This window comes from Mixophyes fleayi, chromosome 6, assembly GCF_038048845.1.
Source record: "Mixophyes fleayi isolate aMixFle1 chromosome 6, aMixFle1.hap1, whole genome shotgun sequence".
NCBI lineage: Eukaryota > Metazoa > Chordata > Amphibia > Anura > Limnodynastidae > Mixophyes > Mixophyes fleayi.
Genome location: NC_134407.1, coordinates 139,774,559 through 139,798,716, shown reverse-complemented (window position 1 = coordinate 139,798,716; position 24,158 = coordinate 139,774,559). Strand labels below are relative to the sequence as shown.

At 42.8% G+C, this 24,158-nt stretch overlaps 1 protein-coding gene across 2 annotated transcripts; it reads left to right on the top strand.

The window, feature by feature from the left end:
* The first annotated feature begins 2,826 nt into the window (after positions 1–2,826).
* ASXL1 (ASXL transcriptional regulator 1) lies at positions 2,827–23,597 on the top strand. Of its 2 annotated transcripts, none has more exons than XM_075176519.1 (12): positions 2,827–3,051; positions 9,349–9,431; positions 10,500–10,608; positions 12,107–12,218; positions 12,611–12,678; positions 12,782–12,875; positions 13,260–13,397; positions 13,472–13,632; positions 13,743–13,839; positions 13,933–14,038; positions 17,539–18,037; positions 18,771–23,597. In XM_075176519.1, the coding sequence occupies exons 1-12, from the start codon at positions 2,995–2,997 to the stop codon at positions 20,643–20,645; spliced, it is 3,399 nt and encodes a 1,132-aa protein (XP_075032620.1). In that variant the 5' UTR covers positions 2,827–2,994; the 3' UTR covers positions 20,646–23,597. The 2 variants fall into 2 exon arrangements, with proteins under 2 accessions (XP_075032620.1, XP_075032619.1); XM_075176518.1 differs by having other exon boundaries at positions 12,608–12,678.
* The last annotated feature ends 561 nt before the right edge of the window (positions 23,598–24,158 follow it).

Genomic DNA, 24,158 nt, shown 5'->3' with positions numbered 1-24,158 from the left:
TGACTATGTCCTTGTGAAAAACAGTGTCTCCAAACCAAACTTTGTACTACATCCTCTTCTCAAATACAGACCAGAGTCTAATAGAGATTTACACCTCCACATTAATTCCATTATCCCAGCGGAGGGTTTTCTATAGGATCAATAATGCAGCACACCCAATTCGGACTGCACATGAGCTTGTATGCACAGAACTTTCCTTGCCCCATCCAGTGCTCACAACAGATAATCTCTGTAGTCATACTTGTTTTTCAACCATTGAACTTCTCAATAATTTCGTTATTCCCATTTTCCCTATTTATTTTTCTACCTTCCCTTATGTAGCCAGTTAATGGAACAAGTAATCTACAATAATTATCATGTGTTAGTCACCCACTTAACACACACATCTAAATTATTAAGAAGTTGGATATGTGAACTTTAGGGTCCATTTACAAGAGTACTGGTCACTTGAGTGCTAGTTGTATAAATATTCTACTTACAATGTAATTATTATTATTGTATATTTGTAAGGTGCCACAGTGCTCCGTAGTGCTGTGCAGTAGGGAAAACCGTACATACAAAAAACAGGTACATACAAGGTAAACGGCAACATGAAAACAAAGGGTATGAAGGACCCTGCTCATTAGAGAGCTTACATTCTAAAGGGAAGAGGGCACTGCTAAAACAAGAGGAGTGAGTGTGGCTTAGAGTGGAGATTGGGATAGTTGTGAGTGTGCATTAGTGTAAATAGTGTTATCGGGGATAAGGTCACCTCTAAGAACAAAAAAGAAAAAAGAGTTTTCAAAGAGCATCTAAAGATTTGAAGGCTGTGGGAAAGTCTGAGCATTTTGATATGAGATTTTAGATGTAATGTGATCACTGATACTTTTGACAACTACTCTTGTTAACATTTTGACAAGTGTTACACTCCACCGCATCTAAATTATTCTGGTGTATTTTGAAATTAAATGTGTGCTAAGCTGTTAATGGGCAACAATGGCTGTCATTGGAATCAATGGTCCCCAAACCAGAGTAGAAATTACTACAGGAAAAGAGGAACCTCTTTGCAGTTAAACTCAGTGGTAGTCACGTTTGTGAACACTATAATCCTGACAGCACTTATGGCAGTACAATTCGATTGCTGTAATTACGACCTGAAGTCAATTCCAACTTGATGAAAAACTCACTGTGAAGAATTCCAATATAACGTCAGTGAGATTTATGTCACTTTGAAGTGCGACTTGTACATTTTTGTTAAGGGGTCGATGTGAGGACCTGACGGGTGCCTACAATCCAGCCCTTCCTAAAACATATTACACACCCGCCGGGTCCTCGCATGCAGCTGTGGATGTAAGGACTGAGATGAGCATTAATATGGGGTTGGTGCCCCCTTTTGCTGCTATAACAGCCTCCACTCATCTGGGAAGGCTTTCCACTAGATTTAGGAACATGTTGTGATAATTTGCATTTATTCAGCCACAAGAGCATTCGTGAGGATGGGCACTGATGTTGGGCGATAAGGTCTGGTTTGGATTCTGTTCAAATTTTCCCCACTGGTGTTCGATGGGGTTGAAGTCAGGGCTGGCTGCAGGCCAGTCAAGTTGTTCCACACCAATCTTGGGAAACTAATTTTTGATGGACCTCTCTTTGTACACGAGGCAATTGTAAAAGAAAACCAAAGCTGAAAAAGGCCTCTCCCCAACTATTGACAAAAATTTGGAAGCACACAATGCTGTAGAATATAACTGTATGCTGTAGCATTTAGATTTCCTTTCACTGCAACTAAAGGGCCCAGGCCAAACTATGAAAAAGAGCCCAATACCATTATTCTTTCTACACCAAAACTTACAGTTGGCAGTACGCATTCAGGTAAGAAGCATTCGCTTGGCATCTGCCCAGATTTGTCCGTGAGACTGCCAAAGGTTGAAGCGTGATTCGTCACTCCAGACAACACATTTCCTCTGCTCCAAAGTGCATGGATGGTGTGCTTTACACAACTCCAATTTACACTTGGCATTGCACATGGAGATTGTGTACAGCTGCTTGCCCATGGAAACCCAATCCATGAAGCTCCTGAAGAACAGTTCTTGTGCTGATGTTTCCAGAGGCAGTTTGAAACTTGGTAGTTAGTGTTGCAACTAAGGAGTCACACTTCAGCAGTTGGTAGCTCGTTCTGTGAGCTTGTGTGGCCTACCACTTCATTGCTGAGCTATTGCTGCTTCTAGATGTTTCAGCTTCACAATAACATCAATAAATTGACTTATTGGAAAGGTGCATCATATGAAAATATCATGTTGAGTTAGTGGGCTCTTCAATCCAACCCATTTTACTGCTGTTTGATTATGGAGATTGCATGGCTCTAGGCTTGATTTTATGTACCTGTTAGTAATGGGTGTGACTGAAATACACTAGTTTTGCCCATATAATTACAGAGCACATTACATAACTTATTGCTTTCATGCTAATTGCGCTAGCTGTGACCAGTGGTAAGGAGCATGGCAACATTTTATCTTTTATTAAAATTGACTAGAATTGACATTTGAGAAGCGCAATAAAAATCAAAAGCAAAGTGGCAGATTCAATTCAACAAGTTAATGTTGACCTCTAATTACCCCATCTGAATAGGGGTATCCTGACATCCTGCACTGTGGAACATACTGTATATAATGTATGAGGGGCGGAGCCTACCTTTATCCTTTCGTCACTCCCTCACGTGATTATAAACCCCGCCCTTCAATGCGCAGTATGGTGTTGACGTCAAGGTGGGTGTTTCCGTTCTCGCGAGAAGTGCGTATCTGCGTGTCAACCAATAGCCGTTTCTAATCACACCCACGTGTTTTCCGAGGCGGGGCGGAAGTTGTAGCAGTGGTGCATTGTGGGGAGTGTGGTTCCGGTTTGTAGAAGCAGCCCGGGCCGGAGCGGACTACAACTCCCAACAACCCCGCCACTGAGCTCTGTCTGCAGATAACGAGCCCACTACAGAGACTGTGCCGAGCGACCCGCTGATCGGACAACATGAGAGACAAACAGAAGCGCCGCAGGGAACGCACGTGGGCCGAGGCCGCCAGGATGGTACCGACCGGGGGGTGGATGGGGGCGTTGTGTGCGGGGGTGGGAATATATAATGGCTGTATGATAGGTGGGGGTCATCACGGAACCGCCAGCTGACCCACCGTGTAATGATGTCTATGGGCGTCTTCATAGTCATCATCATCATCATCATTATTATTGTTGCTCAGTACTGCTCCTGTTATCTTAATACTACTAGTCGATTGTCTAGGCTTAGAAACTTAACACTTCTTAGACAATAGAATGGTAAATGCGAATAAATTACATTATCACAAAATCAGTAGACATATTATGATGAGGTTGTCAGTCCTCCAAAGTCTGTCCAAACTGTGTTGTGCTTAGATGCATATTACCAACTGTTGGTAAATATATACCTCAGGGGGCATGGGCAGATATGCCAGGGGGGGAGGAGAATACGCCTATTGATGCTCCTTAGGGGGGTGAATACGCATATTGACGTGCCTCGGGGGGCAGGGCGGATGCGCCTATTGACGCGCCTCGGGGGGCAGGGCGGATGCGCCTATTGACGCGCCTCGGGGGGCAGGGCGGATGCGCCTATTGACGCGCCTCGGGGGGCAGGGCGGATGCGCCTATTGACGCGCCTCGGGGGGCAGGGCGGATGCGCCTATTGACGTGCCTCGGGGGCAGGGCGGATGCGCCTATTGACGCGCCTCGGGGGGCAGGGCGGATGCGCCCATTGACGCGCCTCGGGGGGCAGGGCGGATGCGCCCATTGACGCGCCTCGGGGGGCAGGGCGGATGCGCCCATTGACGCGCCTCGGGGGGCAGGGCGGATGCGCCTATTGACGCGCCTCGGGGGCAGGGCGGATGCGCCTATTGACGCGCCTCGGGGGGCAGGGCGGATGCGCCTATTGACGCGCTTCGCGGGGGAGGGCGGATACGCCTATTGACGCGCTTCGCGGGGGAGGGCGGATACGCCTATTGACGCGCCTCGTGGGGAGGGCGCATACGCCTATTGAAGCGCCTCGTGGGGAGGGCGCATTCGCGAATTGACGCGCCTCGGGCGGCAGGGTGGATGTGCGTATTGACGCGCCTTGGGGGGGCGGATACCCCTATTGACGCGCCTCAGGGGGGAGGGCGGATACGCCTATTGATGAGCCTTGGGGGTGGATACTCCTATTGATGCGCCTCGGGGGGAAGGGTGGATACGCCTATTGATGCGCCTCGGGGCCAGGGTGGATAAGCCTATTGATGCGCCTCAGGGGGAGGGTGCATATGGATGAGCCTTGGGGGAGGGTACACAGGTTAAATGTAATGATCCTATCAGCACTTTGTAGGAATGGCTGGATCAGAGTCCCCTATTCTTCTAAAACGTGTATATATAACAATATATTTGCAGCAGCTATTTATATAGTGCCACTAATTCCGCAGCGCTGTAGAGAGAACTCGCTCACATCAGTCTCTGCCCCATTGGAGCGTAGTCTAAATTTCCTAATATACAGACAGAGAGAGACCAAGGTCAATTTTTAATAACAGCCAATTAACCTACTAGTATGGCATATTTATTTTTTGGGAGTGTAGGAGGTAACTGGAGGAAACCCACGCAAACATGGGGAGAGCAGACAAACTCCACACAGATTAGGTCATGGTCAGGAATCTAACTCATGGTCCCAGTGTATATAGTTCAAGGTGCAGGAATAGTGGCTAATGTGTGACAAGTAAGGACTTGTGTGTGGTGTGGGAGATTAGTGACCATAAATACTGTATAGTATTGTTATCTAAATGCTTTGCTTATACTCTGTATAAATGAAGATATACTTTTATACAATAGTATTGGTAAACCTAAAACCGTTTACAAAGCCGCAAAAAAGGCTTTAATTTAGTTATATTGTGTTTTTCTGTATATCGCAGCAAATATGTTCACTTATATATAGTGACTTGAGAGCTGTCTACAGTATTGAGATAAGCCTTTATTAATCGCTTGATAACAGTCCTAAATATCTAATATTCGATCCATTTACTGATCCTGCTTGGCCAAACCAGCAAATCACTGGCTGTGTCAAGTGCACTCCAATGTGGTGTCCCCAGTTGTAGCAGATGTCCCCAGTTGTAGCAGGGTATTGCTGCCACTCCCTGGTTCCTTACACTTAGGACCACTTGCGCTTCTTGGGTAATATGCAGTTGCTGCAGCATATGTTTGCTGGTTTCTCTGTTTGGGGGATAGATTAAAGTGTCTTTTAATCTGTTGGTGTTAACACTAAAAGGTGTTAAAAACAGGTTCTTAATAATGGTGTTTATTGCCTAAAATAGCTCTAATAAGATACACACACTGCAAAATGTAGTTTTTACATGGGCTAGTAGTTATTCTTATATACAATATTACACATAGGTCAAGTGTTGGGTACACCAGCTCCCCTATCCATGTGCAGCCAGCTATCAGTGGGCTGTGGCTCTGCCGCCTCTCGGTGCTGGGGGGTCTAATCTCTAGATGTCTCAACCAGACTTCCAGGGCTTTGTCCCTGGAGGTCTTCAGCCACGTCAAAGCCTGAGATCCCTTCCAGAACTACTGCGAGGGCCTGGGTATCTGCCACACTTTAGTCTTTTGTCTCAGTAACTTGAGGCATGGCAGTCTAATACTACAGGGCCAGCCTGAAGGTAAGGCTCCTTCAGTGTTCTTTAGAGCCTCGCAAGAATGTCTGTGAGGCTTCCAGTGCTTATGCCAACAATTCTTGGGATACCACTGGACCAACAAGTCTGCATTCTTAATTTTTACTTAAGTATTTTATACATACTTTTATTTCTATGCACAAGGCATCTTGTATAATCTAGTCTAATATACAGTTAAAAAGTAGGTGCAAGCAGGAGTGTGAAGTTGGAACTTTGCTACAGGTGACCTATGTTGGTAAATGTGTGGTAACATGTGTGGTGGTACTCCGCCCAGACTCCCTTCCCACCACAACCTCTCTATTGTCGTCAACAACAACACTACCATCTCTTCTGTCACCCAACTCCGCTGCCTAGGCGTCACCCTTGACTCCTCTCTCTCTTTTGCCACCCACATTTTTTCCCTTGCCCAGTCCTGTCGCTTCCAACTACGCAACATTGCCCGTATCCGTCCCTTCCTCTCTCAGGATGCCACCAAAACCATCATCCACGCACTCATCTCCCGCCTGGATTATTGCAACCTTCTCCTCACTGGTCTCCCCCACTCCCATCTTTCCCCCCTCCGCTCTATACTCAACGCGGCTGCAAGACTCATCTTCCTCTCATGCCGCTCCTCCTCTGCCTCCCCTCTCTGCCTCGCCCTACACTGGCTTCCCTTCCCCTACAGAATACTTTTCAAGCTCCTCACCACCACTTACAAGGCTCTCTCCCACTCTACTGCCCCCTACATCTCTAACCTCCTCTCCTTACACACTCCGGCCCGCTCCCTGCGCTCAGCCAATGATCGCCACCTCTTCTCCTCTCTTATCACTTCTTCCCACTCCAGAATCCAAGACTTTTCCCGTGCAGCCCCCCTTCACTGGAACGACCTCCCTCGTTCCATCCGTCTCTCTCCTACTTTGGGCTGCTTCAAACGTGCACTCAAAACTCACCTCCGCAAAGCCTACCAACCATCTACTTAACCCCTCACCTCTGCTACTCGCTCTCCCTTCTGGCTCCCCATGTGCCTGTTTCTGTCTAACCTCCTTTAGGATGTAAGCTCATCACATGAGCAGGGCCCTCTTCCCTCCTGTCTCCTCACCTGTTCTTCTGCTCCGTGCTTATTGCAGCATCCTGCCTGGAGTTTCTGAAATATTGGTATTTTTGTTTATTGTTCTGTACTGTTTCACCCTGTATAGTCTACTGTGTACGGCGCTGCGGAAATCTTGTGGCGCCTTACAAATAAATGATGATGATGATAATAATAATGGTGATAAATAATGCATGAGGGGCAATACAGTTATACAAGTGGAAACACATGGGGCTGTGCTATAGGGATACATGAACGGTCATACATATATATGGTGATACATAAGGGGCAGCTCATGGGGGGTGGTATGTGGTGAAAAAACCAATGTAATAAGTGGCTGGTTTATAAGGTAGGTTCACCAGCCCTTCCCATTAACTGGTCAATCAGTTAGTGTTGGCACATTACTTTCCCAGTATTACTTTGTATTAAGAGCATTGGCATAGCTAGATTTTCACACTTTTTCTCATACTATGTGTCGTGGGGGTTTCAGGAAAGAGACATGCACCCAACTGCTAACCTATCAAAAACTGTCAATTAACAAGAGGGCAACTGAGCTGACACATCCTTTCCAGCATAGACAGACAGGCTACTATGATTCAGCTAAGTGCGACAGTGGTGCTGAGAAATGACAGAACACACAACTTGTACCTTGTCACACATTAGGTATGGTAGTTGATGGTACAGTAGAGTTCCGCTTCTGTCAGTGGTCTAAGAAACACAAACAATTGACCTGGAGTGATTCCTGAGTTTTGCTTTTTCATGCCAGTATGAGGACCAGAGCGTAATGAAAACACAAGTTAATGGATCCATCCTGGTGTGTATGGAATGGGGTGTGTTTTGATGGGACATATTGAGTGTTTTCATACAATTAACCACAAATGTCAATCCCAAACGGCGTCTAAACACTTACATTTGGGTTTATGGCACTAATGTAATGTGAATTGCTTTTTCAGCAAGATTGTGAAAGGTTGAGTTTTCCTTTTAATGGCTCTCAATACTTTTAGGGGCGATGCAGTTCAAGGCAATGTGCCGTGGGGTGCATCTGGAGTGATCACATAGGCGCTAGCAACCTGTAGAGGTGCACAGGTAATTCCATGATGTTTGGGTATCATAGTACCCAAAAAAGTGTACCGCTGGATCGCAGTGATGGCCATCAGCACATCACCTTGACTTGAATCAGGCCCTGAAATTTAGAGATGATTTCAAGCGGATTCTTCATTTGTCACTTTTTTAATCTTTTGAATGTCATCAACAATAATCCCTATGATTATTAGATATTTTTGAATGGATAGTTTTATGTACTTGACATTGGGCATGTTGGTTATAAAAGTTATTAATAGTCCTCACCGCATGAGCTGTCTGCCATCCATCCTTTAGAGGAGACAGCCACCTAGTTCATTCATTTTACATCCCTGTGTCCCAACTGTTAAAGCTAATAATCACCTACCTGGCTCATGCACTTGGCTGCTTTTTTTCTATCTCTAATGGCTGACTACATTAAGATGCTTTCTTATTGTAGGGTTATGCCTGCATAGCTTTAAAGCAGTGTCAGTATTACTATACCAAGTCATAAAGAAATGTGAGTGTTTACTGACTGCACTTGGCTTTAGTAAAATGTGACAAAATAACCACATTTCTTAATACAAATAGAGCTGCCTTGCTTGGACATAGTCTCTAATGGAATGTTGCCCCCTGTAGCTAAGTTACAGTGAAAATGTAAGAACACTTGTATTTATTTCTTTGTTGCTATCGGTGTCTCCCAATCAACTTTTATGCTTTAAGCGTCTGAAGTTGGACAGTCTATTTTACCACCTAGGAGAATATTAACAATGTTGTTATACTTTATTCATAAACTGCCAACATACTACTCAGTGCTGTACATTTAGGGGATTTTATACAAATTGCATACCATTTACATGATACACAATGTAAACATGACCCTGCTCAATTGAGCTTAAAGTATAGAAAACTACAAACTGGGACAATTGATATGGAAGGTAGCAAAATAACAATTTTAGCAGGTGGTGGGGAAAATTGTGTGGTTATTACAAGGCAGACGTATTATCAGCCGCCAATAATGAAGCAGCCCTTGGCCACTGGCATTTCTGTGATGTTATAATTTTTCCAACTGCGCAAGAGCATTTATAATATATTGTCTACTGTATTTAATTCATGGTTATTTTCTGTCCATAGCCTAATAAAAACCCTGATCAGACTCCCCCAGCCTTCAAATCTTTAAACACTCTCTGAAAATCCATCACTTTAACTTTTCTTACTCCCACCTATCCTACCCACACTAAAGACATCCAATCTCCACTCCCAATCTTTCCTCATTTCCGCTGTGACTTTTTTTTTTTACTAGATTGTTAGATCTATAACAAGCAGTGATCCCCACTACACTTTGTGCATTTATTTTGTCTGTCTTTTATTTATACTGTTTTCCCCACTGTGCAGAGTTCTGTGGTAGCTTAGAAATCATTGTCAATAATATAGAACTAAAATCTAATAATTATATATAGTTTTCGCAGTTCTTATCGGCATTTTAGAGATCCTGGAGACAGATTGGTGGATTCAGATAAGAGGAATGACCAATTATTTCTCTTACAGGTTTTAGAAAATTACTCTGACGCTCCTATGACGCCAAAACAGATTCTGAATGTGATTGAGGCCGAGGGACTGAAGGAGACAAAGTAAGTTGTCTTGTGTTCTGAAGGAGTGCCTATGAGACTGTTGTATGAGCTCTAAAGACATGGGGCACAGCTGTCTTTATACTTTTAACTGTATTCTTTTTTTCTTTTTCTTTTTTTTACTGGTTGTAATGCAAATATGCAATTTTGTTTCACTGACACAAGATGTAACCTGTATAGCTTAAAAAGTATCACGGTCTTATGTTCCCTTTGCATTTTGCCATTTCATTCTAGTGGGACTGGTTTAAATATCTATGTTTAGTAAGTGCTTTCTAATAGATAATAAGGGAGGATGTTTTTGTGGACCGGCGGTTCCGAGAGTTATTTTTATGCACTCAGATGATAGGAAGGTAAGGAAGCGGTTTAGACGAGCAGTAGAAAAAGCCAGTAGAACACTTGGTTGTATAGGAGAAGAGGTATTGGTAGCAGGAAGAGGGAAGTTATATTGTTCCCTTTTAAAGGTCACTGGCAAGATCTCACCCAGAGTACTGTGTACAGTTCTGGAAATTCTATCTTCAAATAGAACATTTATAAATTAAAACAAATCAGAAGACTTTAAGAGCTGAATATGTACAGCTCGGTGAAGAAAAATGTATTGGACTTCAGTTTTTTTAAAAGTATTATTTTTAGAACACCCTGAAATTGGAAGGTGAAAGACTGAAAGATAGTGTAAGGAGGGACCAGTTTAGAGAAATGATGAAAGATCCATGGATTAGTCTCTCAGCAGTTGTGGGGGAGACTCGTACAATACAAGAAGTCAAGAATAAAGTTATGGCTTTTAAATCTAAAATCTGAAAAAATATCAATATACACAAAAAGGCATACTAGATTGACATGTATTATTCTTTTCAGGCATCAAATTCTTTGTCAGTGACTTTTTTTTCTTTTTCTTTTTGTTTCCTTTTTTTTTTGCATGTACTTTTGGCACCCACAGAAGGTAAGAATAGTGGTGATACTTGGTATTTGAGAGGTGGTAATGTTAACGGAGTTCTAGCTGCGAAGAAACAATCTGTCTCATTTGGAATTAATTTGAGCAGTTGGGATTTTTATTGTGGTCTTTTGTCTATGCAGCGGATCTTCGCCCCTCGCCTGTTTAAATGCCATGTTACATTCCAACTGCAGAACGCGAGAGGCCCTCTTCTACAAGCTCCCAGGGCGCATTAGTCTCTTTACTATGAAGGTGAGTGAGGCTACTAGTGGTTGCAAGGGCCCATCAATGCTAGAGGTACACAAAAAGCATTAATTGATGCTGTACAACAAAATTTGTAGAATGGTTACTAACCGTCATATTCATGGACAACAAAGAACTTTCATATCTGCGCTTATTGATGAGAAGAGCTCCCTAAAAAATTATCTATACTAAACTTCACATGGAAGGCTAATGGTTTTGGGTCTCAGAAGGCACGGGTCCCTTAATTTGTTTTCTGTTCCCAACAATTAAGCTTTTTACTCTGGTTTTGGAGGTTATGTACCTTATCCCAGAAAAGTGAAGTCTTTGGGCTGGACCACTATATGTGATGGGAGTTCCTCCAGTATCCAGAGTATATGTGTTGAACATACTGCTAATCTTACCTGGTGTATAGAGTCACCCGTAATTCCTGTGCAATTCTCTTTCCCACTCCCAATCATGCCTTCCTTGGGATTCCATCATCATCCTCATTTATTTATATATAGCACCAGCAAAACCATAGCGCTTTGCAATTGGGAACAATCACAGTAATAATACAGGGTAATATAGACAGGTAAGAGGGCCCTCCTTGCAAGCTTACAATCTATGGGACAATGGGAGGTTGTCTGCATATTGGTCCAGCCAGATTGTAAAGATCAAACGTTCTTAGTGGGCTATATGATCCAGTCACACAGTAATGTTAGTTTTTGTGAACTGTGTAAATGGTGAAACTAGGGTACCCTGGAGAGTTTAAGAGGGTGGCTGAGGAATTTTATAAGCTTGTCTGAAGATGTGGGTTGTCGGAGAATGCTTGCTTGATGGATGAATTGTGTATAATATTATTGAAGAAACCTTACCTATGTATAAAAATCAGCAGATTGTTTTAAAGGGGGAAGGAGTGTGTCGGATGGAGGAATTGAGAGGAGATCTGTAGGTATTTATAAAGCCTTTGCCTTGTGTTTTTGCCTTTTTGATACTTTTAATACATTGTTTTGACATGTTGAGCATTTTCACTGATGCATTATTGGTAAATATTTATGAAATTGCCAGTAATTGACACATACATCTATTCACACTGAAGTTTGAAGTAGAAAAAAGTTTTTTGCATCTTAAGACCGACAGCTGAACTGTAATTTGGGCTGCTTGTGAAATATTGGGGTAGGTTTTTGTGTTTTGTCGTGAATGTTAAATAGTGGTGGATAGGGCTTGCAGCATAAATATAGGTTTAAGTGGATTTGTTCAGTTACCTTTTGCTGCAGTTGCAACCAGGGGTTGAGCAGTGATGCATGACATTTTAGGGCAACTGAATATTTGAAACTGCTTCAATCATGTTGCCATAAATCTGCAGCTTTTACGACCTTAAAGTCATAGCAAAGTCCCAGCATGCCCTGCCAGCCAGAAACATAGTTTCACAACAGCTGGTGAGCCACACTTTATAGTGTTAATACAGTAGCTTTAAAAAAAAAATGCTCCTGTGTGCACTCTGCCATTTCTGTCCTTTCACTCACAGAAGAATGCTGTGCAGTGGTCTCGTGTTGTGTCGCTACCCGAGGATGGAGACACAGAGGACACTGCAGATGAAGAAAGCAGCCAGTGGAATGAAGGCAGCTCCATGCCTGCAGGTGAGTGTTGGGTGCAGGACAAGTAAGGGTGACAATGAGGTGTGTATGTTGGCCAGTTTTGAATTAGGAGCGACACTATCTTTCATTGCTATCTAACCCCATGCTTAGTACATAGAGATACGTTAAGAACACCCATTGCAACTACTGGGACTGATGTTGCTCATTTTTGAATTTCTAAATTATATGATCTGTTAAAAATAAAAATGTTGGTTACAAATCCATTTTTTAAATTTGTCGGCAAATATTTAACAGTACTTGAACATTGTAAAGCATAAGGTGCCTGTTCTATGCAGTAGCATGGAGGAACTTGTGATAAATGGCTGTGCTAGACATTGGTCACTGTTAGGAACACTGTGAGCTCAGGGTTTCCATTCTCTTCACCTCTCTAGCAGTTGAGACTTCTGGCAATGCATCCTGTTCTCGAGAGTCTCATGTCCGGGAAACAAGATCTCTAGTACAGGTGTGTATTGCTCATCTGGGGGCTGTCCACTGCTGGTTTGAGGAGCACATGCATTTTTTTTTTTATACTTTTTTTTCTATCAACCTGTTATTTTTGTGTTTAGGTGAATAAGCAGAAGAGAAGAAGTGGTGTTCTGCTTCCCCGCGTTGTGTTGACACCTCTCAAAGTAAACGGGGCTCATCTACCATCCACTTCAGGTGAGCATTTTAGGGTTTGGGGTTTTTCTGTTTGTTTTTTTTAACTTTCTTTAATTTTTGATCTTTCTGTCTGTGTGGTAGACCTTCTGGAGTCCATTTTTGGTCCCAGCCTGTTCTGTATTTTGGGCTGTCTTGTCTCCTTTTCTCTGTTATCCTATGTTGTAGACTATGGGGATTGAAACTCGTACCTCCTGTTTTGATTCCCAGAAGGGGATCATTACAGTGCTGGGGGTCATGAGTTTGATTCTTCACATTACCTGTTCAACTCAAAGATTGAAGCTGGGAAACTGTGTATTATGAGTCCACACATGTACAGTCTCCTTTCTGACTCTTGCTTTAAAACATCACTAAATAGTTTTTGGGTTTTTCCATTTTTTTTGTTAGGCTTGTCTGTACGTCATGTAGAGAGCGAGTCCTCCAGTAACCATACTCTTGGGGGCAGTTTGACTTTTAACCGACGTGCAGCTTTAAGTGGGAACTCCACACATCATCTGAGAAGCAACAAAAACACATCTGCTCTAGGTTTGAGTTATTTCCACCCATCTGTTCAGAACATTTACTCTTATGTGCCTGGTTTAATATATGTTTTGTCACAGGGCAAGCGAAAAAGAAGGAAGAAGAGATTGATTTTGAGACACCTGGTTCTATCCTTGTGAACACAAATCTTCGTGCCCTTATCAATGTCCGGACTTTTAATGCTCTTCCCACCCATCTCCAACACCAGCTTTTACTTCTGCTCCCGGAGGTGGACAGACAGGTACTATTTTTACCTGTAGTTTAGAGATGCTGCCTTCTACTAAATGCCATCCTTCATCCTGGTCCCTTGCAATTTCCATTTGTTCTAACTGCATTAACTTCCCCTTGTAGGTCACACCTGAGGGACAGTTGCGGATGAGTGGCAGCGCCCTGAACAACGAGTTCTTTGCCCATGCATGCCAGAGATGGCGGGAAAGGCTTTCGGATGGTGCGTTCTCAGAAATTCCCTGAATTCTGTTCTCAGGTGTTCATCTGAGACTTTGATGGATAATTTTCCCGTTAATTTTCCTATTATCTGTAGGTGAATTTACTCCTGAGACACAGCTGCGAATGAGGCAAGAGATGGGCAAGGAGAAGAAAGTGGAAGACTGGAAAGAAAAGTTCTTTGAAGACTTTTACGGACAGAAGTAAGGAGTTATTTTGGTTGGTGTGAGGTTGGGAGCATGTAGATGCAGGAAAATAGTGTTGTTTCTCTTTTCTCCATGGGGGACACTGGGTTTTAAATGAGTGACTGGAGCATTGGGCACTGTAAAATTTACTGCCAAATTGCAACTCCTCCCCTTTTCTATCCCATCGGCTGCTTCCTAAAACTTAGTTTTCCAAAGTACCTGCCAAATATTGGAAAATGTTTGGCAGCCTCTGATGAAGTTTGTCTTTCATTATTTTATATTTTATGTGGCATCCTTTTCTCATCACCAGCATCCCTCAACCCGCATACAAGAATTCCTTAGAACCGGTTGCAGGGGTGTTTCAGTCAGCTCCTGCTGCTAGTAGCCCACTCCCGCCGTGGGATAGACTCTGGAGGATATCCATCCACTGCCGCCACAGGTAGTGCCTGGATTACCCATGCCTCCACTGTCATAGTAGTGGGTTTGGACCACACACTGAAGCCATGGCAACAAAAACAAATGGATCCCTAGTCTCCGACCAGTCCTTGAAACAGATACCGGGTAAGGAGATCTCCTGGTCTGCATTTTAGGAAGGTCCAGGTGTCCAGTAAGGGGTGGGCAGAAGTCGGGTGGGGACGGCCCTTCATAGCAGACCCACGCTAGGCACAGGAAGGCAAAGAGGTCTGTACTTTGGTTTTGAGCCCTGGGGTGAGGTTATATCCGTTCAAGACCACCAGAGAGGATACAGTGGCCATTTTGGGAGCAGACTAGAGCAGCAGTTTTTAATCCTATGGTTGAGGTATTGGGCTGCTGTCTCTGAGCCTTTCTCTGGTTTGTCTCTGTGCTGTTCAAAATCCTCCTGGATTGTGCAACTGTTTTCTCTTTTCTTCCCTCATTCTCCTATGTTGGTGAAGGGGAGTTTGTCCAGGACTGAACCTGAAGGTGGGACAGAGGCAAAGGGTTTTGTCTGCTTCAGATGTCCAAATTGCCTTGCAGGCAGTTGGCAAGTGTACATTTCCTCTTTCTAGAGAGGATATAGGAAAATGTGAATCCCCACCTAAGGTAGTTTCTTCCATGGCTCGCCTATCCAAAACTACCACAATTCCGATTCTGAGTATTGCTACCTTGAGGGATAGCACAAATAGGAAAATTGAATACATCCTTAACACAGTTTACATGGCAGCAGGTGCCTCCCTTAGACCCAGTTTAGATCCGGCTTGGTTCAGTAAAGCACTTTAGAGATGGATGGAGCAGTTGGCGAATGGTCTGGATTCTGAGTGATCGGATTTTCCTAACTTGGTGTAGCATATTTGTGAGGCCTCAGATTATATTATGGGAGACACCCTTGACATGGGGCTCATTGGGGAAAGCTTTGAGGGTGTTCACAAAGATCAGCACATTGATATGTGCTGGAAGTCACTGAACACTCTAGCTGCAGGTTCAATCGATAATGGCGATAACTTACATAAATCACCAAGGGGGCACAAAGCGTGCCCTAGGAGGGGGGAGGCTGTCAGAATTTTCTGGGAAGCCGAATTCCTTGGCAAGTTCTTACTCCTGGGGAATGGTTTCTTCCTCCAGAGATATTCCAGCAGCTGGCGGTCAGTTGGGGCAACCAGATATCTACATGATGGTGTCTCGGTTGAACCACAACCAAAAGATTTGCAGGTTTCAGTAGTGTACACCATGTTCTCTGGCTTATCCAATGTCTCTACCGGTTCCTATCGATAGTGTTTCTGTGGCTGTTCAAATAGCTAAAGAGGAGGCGTTCTGGTGATTTTCATTGCACCTAACTGGCTCAGGAGGTCTTGGTACATCCACATCCTAAGCATGGCAGAGGGCCTGGTGTGGCGTCTACCTCTAAGATCAGACCTGTTACTTCAGGACCCCTTCCTCCACTAAAGTTTACCTTGCTGCCTTTAACTGTGTGGCTGTTTTAAAGCCATGATTCTTAAAGCCAATGTATTTTCTGCCAAGGTGATTCAAACCATGATCAAGGCTTGCAAGCTTGTTAGCCAGGAATTCCCAAAGGATCTGGATGTGACTTGAAGGAGTTTCCTACCACTTCTTTCAGGTTGGATGAAGGTGGGAGTGATGTTCAGCCTAACATTGAATATTCAGGTCTTGGCCCTTTTTGTGTTTTTCCAGCGAAAAACTTGCTCTTTTATCTGACAGGGGAACTTGTTGCAGGGAGTGATGTATTTGCAGTCTCCATACATCCTCCGGTGGCTCAGTAGGATCTAAATCTGGTGCTGACAACCTAACAAACTGCTTCGAAAGGAGGATGCTAAGCTACAATTCCTTACTTGGAAGATAGTTTTCTTGTTGGCTATCTCTTAGAAGACTTTCAAAGCTGATTGTTTTGTCCTGTAGAAGATGAGAAACAGCGATCTACAAGGACAAGGCATTCCCTTCAGTCCAAGATGGTTTCCAGGTTCCGCCTGATTCGAATTTATGTTTCCAACCACGGATTTACGCAGGACAAATGGACTTGTTGGTCCTCTACGATGTACACAAAAGAGGCTGGTCAAGACTGTAAGCAGAACATTGACAGTTAAATTACTTTGGTAGTTCGCCAAGGTTACAGCCGTTTGGGTCGTACAGCATTGGGCCTCGGCTGAGCGGCAGTGTAAGGGGGGGCCACTTGGTTTTCGGTGCACTCCTTCACAAAGATCTACAGATTGTATTCAAGGATGCCAGTTTTGGACATAAATTTCTTCATCCTGCGACTTTTGAGCATACACTTCCTTAAGAACAGCTTGGGTCATCCCCAGTGTTCCGATGTCCCCAATGGGGACACTGGATGCCTCCTTTTTACACTTTTGTTTTGTTCACGTCCTGGTTCTTCTTTCACGGTTATCCTTGTTTGGATTCTAGTTCTCAGGGGAGACTTTTGTTCTCTCTTCTCCCTCTTGTTCTGTCCTTTTTGGGGGCTTTGTTAAAAAAGAAATGAGGAAACAGCCAGTGTGGTATAGAGGGGGAGGAACTTCAGTTTTGCTAATAAATTTGAAAGTGCCAATGCTCCAGTCACCACACACTTCCCCAGTGTGCTAATATCTTGCATTTGATTCCGAAAAAAGGATTTAACACAATGTACAAAAATAACTATTTCAGACAAGATACTGCATTATTTTGAACTTGAATCATATTTACTGAACACCCCCCCCCCCCCCCCCCACACACACACACACACACACACACACACACACACATTTTGTTTAAGAAAAAAAAAAAAATAGATGTTCTGGACCCCACAGTGTATGCTCTAAAGGAAGTGGCTGGGATGCCACCCAAAGTATCCTTTAATTGGTTTGCTGACAGGAAGTCTGTTCTGTGCAGAAAATTTCCAGCCACAATGCAACTTCAGTTCTGATAAACATCTGAAACTTTTGAAAATGTTACCATTATTGTGAGTTTTTATATAAGCCAACTTGTGTGTATGTGTGTGTTGTCAATATATCCTGTAAAGCTGCTTTTTAGTCTGTGGTAACTTATTTTTATTTTTTTCCCCATTTTAGATTTGGACTATCTGAGGAGCCAGAGGCTGATCCAGAAGATAAATATAATCAACCTGAGACCATCTGTGTACAGCAAGTAGTGCAGCGGACAAGCCCAGGACCTGGTCGCAATGAAGAGTCTGTTCCAGAGCTTCAGGGCAGGACTCGGAGGAGTCTCTACAGAAATAAAGAGGGAATTCAGCAAACCCTCCCAGCAGCTGAAGTTAAAGCCATCTCTTCACCTTGCCCTGAGAGAGCAGAAGCTGACATTCCGGTCCTGGAGCACAAAGTGTTCTCCAGGGATGCAGGAAGCCTCCCCTCCACCTCTGAGAGAGTCCCAGAGCTTCATCCTGAGACCTCTGAGCAGAAGAAAAAGACCTCTGAACCAGAGACCTCCAGCCCCTCCCTCGAAAAGAAGCCCCGGATGGAACAGCGTCAGTCCTTTCGTAACACAATTCAGAGTGTTCACCCCGAAAAGCCACAGCCCACCAAAGAGGAGCCAAAAGTCCCACCAATCCGGGTATGAGACAACCCTTCTGCTGGGCAAAATGGAGGCAGCTCTTTTGTGTGTTAAAACAGTTTTTGGCAAATTGAAGGATATTTCCACCTAAAAATTTAGAAATGTTTAAAATTAAAACAATAACATAATCCTACTTACTTTGGGTGCATTGTACACATGGGTCACAGATTGGTTTGTTCTCTCCTTTTACTTGAAACAGCTGTTGGTGACACTCCTCCCTTAAACTTACCATTAATGTGAATGGGAAGTTCATGGGATGCGAGGGACACAAGCGATCAGTTGGCCTGCTAGAAACAGGCTAAGTGGTAAGAAAAGACAGAGTAAATGTGGCACTGTGTACTCGTGCATCCAGGGTGAGCATGATTTATTTTAAACTTTACTCCTGTAACTCAACCCACCTCCACACCACAAAGTCATTTAATTTTTTGGGGGAGGGGGGGGGGATTAGTTATCCTAACTTTGTGCATTTTGCTTTAGTAATGCCATTGGTTGCTAGTGAATTGATGGGCTATACTGCATTCTCATGAATATTACACAAAATGGCTGCTTAAACTGGGAGCAGGCTACTGGTTTACTGGGGTATACAGTTATTATTGATCTATATATTTATATATCTATTTATAGTTAACTACATATCTAACTCTATTGGTGTATCTCATTACTAAGCATACTTTAGCTCAGGTAGAGAACTGTTCATATTGATGGTTTTCCATGTCTTGTTGTCTCTCCCCAGATACAGCTTTCTCGGATCAAACCTCCCTGGGTGGTTAAAGGTTTGCCATCTTACCAGATCTGCCCCCGGATCATCCCAGACTCTGATCCCACTGGGCGCTGGACTCCTTCCTGCTCGTCTGTTGACAGTCAGACCCGTGGCCCTCACTTCCAGAACTCCATTGGTGGAGGTGGGGGCCCAGGGGGAGGCTACAACACAAACAAAAGAAGCGGACCCAGAGATTCCAACAGAAGTAGAAGATCCGCAAAGAGAAGACATCGAAAGAAGCCAACAAATTGCTGCAGAACACAATTACTGCCGTCCTCTGCAGTGAGGGAGACCACTGAGAAAGAGGAAGTACCACGGGTAAAAATCAGTTTGATAAGGAGCTCTTCAGAAACTAGGGAACACCTCTGTGATTCTATAACCAAAGAACGGTATGACACAGAAGCTGCTGTTCCTAATGGAAAGTTTGCCGCTCAACCATTAGACTACTATCAGACTACTGAAATGGCTGCAGATGTCTGTGAAGAAGATCGTATGGTAGACAAAGAGGAGGAGAATAAAATAGGTGGAATCTCAACTGCTGTGAGGATGGCGACTCCAGCTGTCGATGGCTCAACAGGACATGGTACTGTTGGACAATTTTGTGAGACTCTGGCATCAGTTCTTGGTGATGTATCAAACACTTTTCAGAACAGAATTAAACAGGTCACATCAAGTTTGACTGATAAGGAGTCAAATGAAAAGAAAGGTGACCGTGTGCTTGTGGAATCCCATGAGCCAGACCTTGCTGAGCACCAGGAATCCTCAAGTTCTCCTGTAGTTGACTTCCATTCAGTGAAAAACCTGCAAGCAACACAAACCTCACCAACGGAACATCAGTTGGCAATGTGTACCAATGACACCTCAACTCCTAACCCAGATTGGGACTACGTGAGTAATTCTTGCTATAACAGGCAAGTTCGGGAAAGTGTTCCTTGTCAGTTGGTCAGCGTTTCCAATGATCTAGACTTACACAAGCCAAATGACTCTGACCTACTGAATGGTGCTCTACAAAACCAGGAAGAGTCATTGCAGTCACTGACACCATTGTGTGATAAATTGTGTAAAATCTCTCCTGTACAGGAAACGAGTGTTTCATTTCTGGAATGGGAGGCAGACCCTGCAGTTAATGATTGTAAAGGAAGTATGGATTCTTTACATCCAAGAGCTCTTCATTCTGTAGTGAACACTGATGTTAAGGAAGTTCTTTCTGAATTCCCTAACTCGTCCGGCAAAGGTTTTTTGGCGGGTAATATTAAAGATGAACAGGGAAGCATGCAGTCTACAATGTCATCTTCTGAATCAACAAAGCCTGGAAAAGGATTGGATGCTACAGGTAGCCAGAGTTCTACTGGTATCGAGCCATGTCCATACCCAAGCCCTTCCCCCTGTAAAGATATACCGCTGGGATTTCAAGACAGCAGTGAAGAGCAGGGGCGGTTTCTGGATAATTCTGTAGAATTCATCAACAGAGTTCCTTTGTTTTTTGATATGCCCTTCCTTTGCTTTCCAAAGGATGTTGGGGTTCGTGTCCAGCTGCCTGCCTCTCTCTCTTCCCATCAAAAAATGAAGAATTCTTTATTTGGGAAGATGTCTCTGCAGTCAACGGAGGGAGAATATTCTTACTCTGCCGGTGTGCTACTCTCTGGGTTCCCCGGGGCCTATACTGTGGCTGGCAGTGCATCTCTCTCTGTGGAAGTCTTTGCAGAGCACGATAGCGGAGAAAAAGTATCGTTACGATGCTCTTGCAGCTTCAAAGCCATGACCATGTGTGAAGGATGCGGGGCTTTCTGTCACATTGACTGCATAGGACCTTCCAAGCTTTGTGTTTCGTGCCTTGTCATAAGATAATAAATGATGGCTCTGGGACACTATATAGTTTAGTGTCTCTATTTTCATAATGTTTGAGCCTGGAAATGTTAATATGTATTATGCTTCATTTTGTTAGAGATTAAACTGCTGATGAGTATTATTCAGCTGTTATTGTGATTAAAGATCCTATTGAAGGGGTAGTAATGCTAAAAGGTAGATGAATTTGTTTTTATGAAAGACTGTGTTGCAATGTTCCATTTCCCAAGTATGTGATTGATTCTCCACCCTGGGAGTTCCTGTACTTGCTGCTGTGGTTTATGCAGTCTACAGACGGTTTCATTCCTCTTTTTTAGGCTTCTATTAAAGGGGTACCTTCAGAAGTCTACACTAAGACCCCTTACAATACATATTTTGCTGTACATAAGTAGTTTGAGCACCAAGTTCCTGGTCATTATACATTCATAGAACATATCTATTCTTATGTGATTGCCCTGCCTATTATGTCACCTAATGCAAGTTCTGAAGGCTAAGTTACTCAAGGATGTGTGACATGACCCTACAGAGATGCCCACTGAAACATGTTTTTCTTTGTTTGTTTTTAATATCGCAAAAATAATAAAAAAAAAAATTGAAATCATTAATTTTTATGCTACCTTATGGCTGAAAGACAGTATTTAAATGGATCTGCTTTGCTGTAGCAGTGAGGTTTAATTGTTATACAGTAACAAAATTACTGTTAGGTTCTATTGAATAGTTGAGGGACAGAGAAGTTTGTAACAAGGAACTGCAAATCATGTCAGCAAAGTGGGGAGGGGGGGAGGGGGTATATGGGAGAGGAAATAAAGTTGTCTGACATACAAGCTCTCCAGGGTGTCATATAACTGAGCTGTAATGGCTGGTAATTGCAGTGCAAGTATAGATAGCAATAACTTCAGTCAGGGTATTGGAGAATGAGAGCTCCATTTACATCTTTACTTGACTTAACCTGTTAATGTCCACCATCTGTTTACATTAGGCAATAACAGATTATATTCCTAGGTGCCATGTTTGTACGGTAGTTAGAGATAACGGCACACATGGAGCGGGACCCCAGAGAAGTAATAGCTCCAGGCCACTCGACCACCTGTGCATCAGCGGTCCATGGACGCAGTATATACAGAATGAGATACAGATGCATAGGGAGCGCTATTTGGCTGGTAAAGCTAAAACAAACAAGCAATTTATTTTTACACTAAAATCCAGTCAGAATAATGTGGATTTTATCTGGGGATAAAAAAAGCTAAAATTACACACTCACACTCACACTCACTCTCTCTTACTTCTAGTCCTTAGAACTTTCTGTAAACAAGGGGAAATATGCTAACACATTTTCAAGCTAATTTTCTTCTGATACTTTGTAATCATGAAAACTCACCAAAGCTCATTCATGGAAATATAAAATGCAACAAATTTCTATTATTCTTTAGCAAACTAATAATGAAAAAGAAACTGCTAAAATATGAAAATGTCTGGTCAAAAAATACCTTGGCCATTAAGGAACAGTGGTTTTTAGGATTTTTGTTTGTAATAGATAGATTGGCTGTATCACTCTTGAGTGGTTCTTTAAATAATGTTAATGGGATATGAAAATGTACCTATTATAAAATACCACCTCTTGCAGTCCCTGTTACTTTATGCACTTCCTCCTTGCTCACCTTGACACTCATTGACGCAGCAGTTTGTAACCATTATTTAATCTAGAGAACAGAGGAATGTAAACTGCACTAGGCTGAATCTTTACTGCTGACTTCATTACAACTGGTCTTTCTTGGTAGAGCTTTTTAGAGGAACCTTTATCTGGTTTTGCAAAAACATAAAGCCAATATTTAACATTGTTGGTTTATTTGAGACTTGCATTCAAAGGGAATCTGTCCCCTGTATACAGTGGAGGCAGCCATTTTGATGGCTAAGCCAATAAATTACTATTAAGAGTGCAATTAAAAAATTCCGTAGTAACCGATGACTCATGAATATTGGTTATTTCACCTTTTTTCTGCATACAGTCTTACTCTGCCTACAACTTAGCTGCCTATTGCAGTGCTTCAGTGATGTCACCACTCCCTAGTGAATTGGTTGTTGCGTTCTCAAGAATACAAGTTCAGCCCATAAAATGGCTGCCTCCAAAGAGTGGTGGGGGGACAGATACTATGTGAAGACACTGTTCTATATTGCAGATTTGCACTTTCGTTCTGTTCTACTCTTAATGTGTAGAATTGAGTCAGAAAGAAACAAGCTACTACACAATGTTTTGTATAAAAGTAACTGTTTAATTTTTGCCACCTACTAAACCACACCCACTTTTTGATTATAGGCATAAGAGGCGGGGAAAAGACTTCTTTATTTAAGATGTAGAAACTTAAAACTCTATGGTGTAAAGTTGTATAGTCATTCCATCAAACAATGTTTAAGAACAGTTTGAGATCCCTCCTTATAGAATTCCTTCCATTCTATTATTAGGTAGGAGAGTGATTTTTTTTTTTGATGATTTTTTTTTATTTTCTTTTTTGGGGTTTACTGTGTACACTTGCAAGTCACGTATTTAATAATTTGTTTAATATAAATAAAGATTGAGTGATTCTAGTATATGCTGGGTGTTGTACACACTATTAAGGTAAATTGGTGTTTGGTAAATGCCTTTTAAACATTACTGCCCCTTGAACCCCTCGCACACTCAGGGAGGATGTTGGGAAGCTGTGCGAGGGGCTTCCCAGCCTTGTATGTGCTACGGCTGCATGGCAGGGTTACAGTGTTGTGGGGGTGGGTTAGGGAGGGCTGGGGGATTGGTCCATCTCTTGTTATGCATGGACAGTATTTCTGAAAAGAAGCAATGTATGAAAGTCAAACAGGTTGTATATAAAGAAAAATTGGCTTCTGCATTTGTGTTTTATTCCTGTATTTATGTTGTAAACATTATTGGCCCACAATATAAATGTATATTCTGTATAGATGGCACTCCTGTGTGTGTCTCATTTACTGGGCTTCTGACTTTGTACACTGGTTCTTGCCTATATTGTATATGGAGAGAGGTACTGTGTCTATGTACAGTGACAGCAGCAGCTATTCATGAGAATGCAGCTTATTCTTTCGGTGATAACATAGGTTCCATCCTCATGGATACTGGCTAGGGGAAGGTGCTCTTCTAGAACAGGTGTCAGCTGACATGACATCGCCACATATCCTGTATTACAATAGGACTCTGAATATCTGATGAACATGACAGATGGGGTTTTCTTTTCTACCTTCCCTCCTTGTCTGCAAAAATTATATCCTTTTCAGTTAAATTTTATCTTTCGTTTTCCACTTGAGCACGTAAAGGTTCTTTTTAACAGCCACAATACCTATTCATCATGTTATCTTAATGTTGTTCTATATCGGATATAATGCTTGTCCGCTTGCATTGGCTTTCACCAACAGCTTCTATATTGCTACTAGCTGGTACAATGATATTTATATAATAGCTCATACACAAGAGTACTTATAATAATAATAATAATAATAATAATAATAATAAAT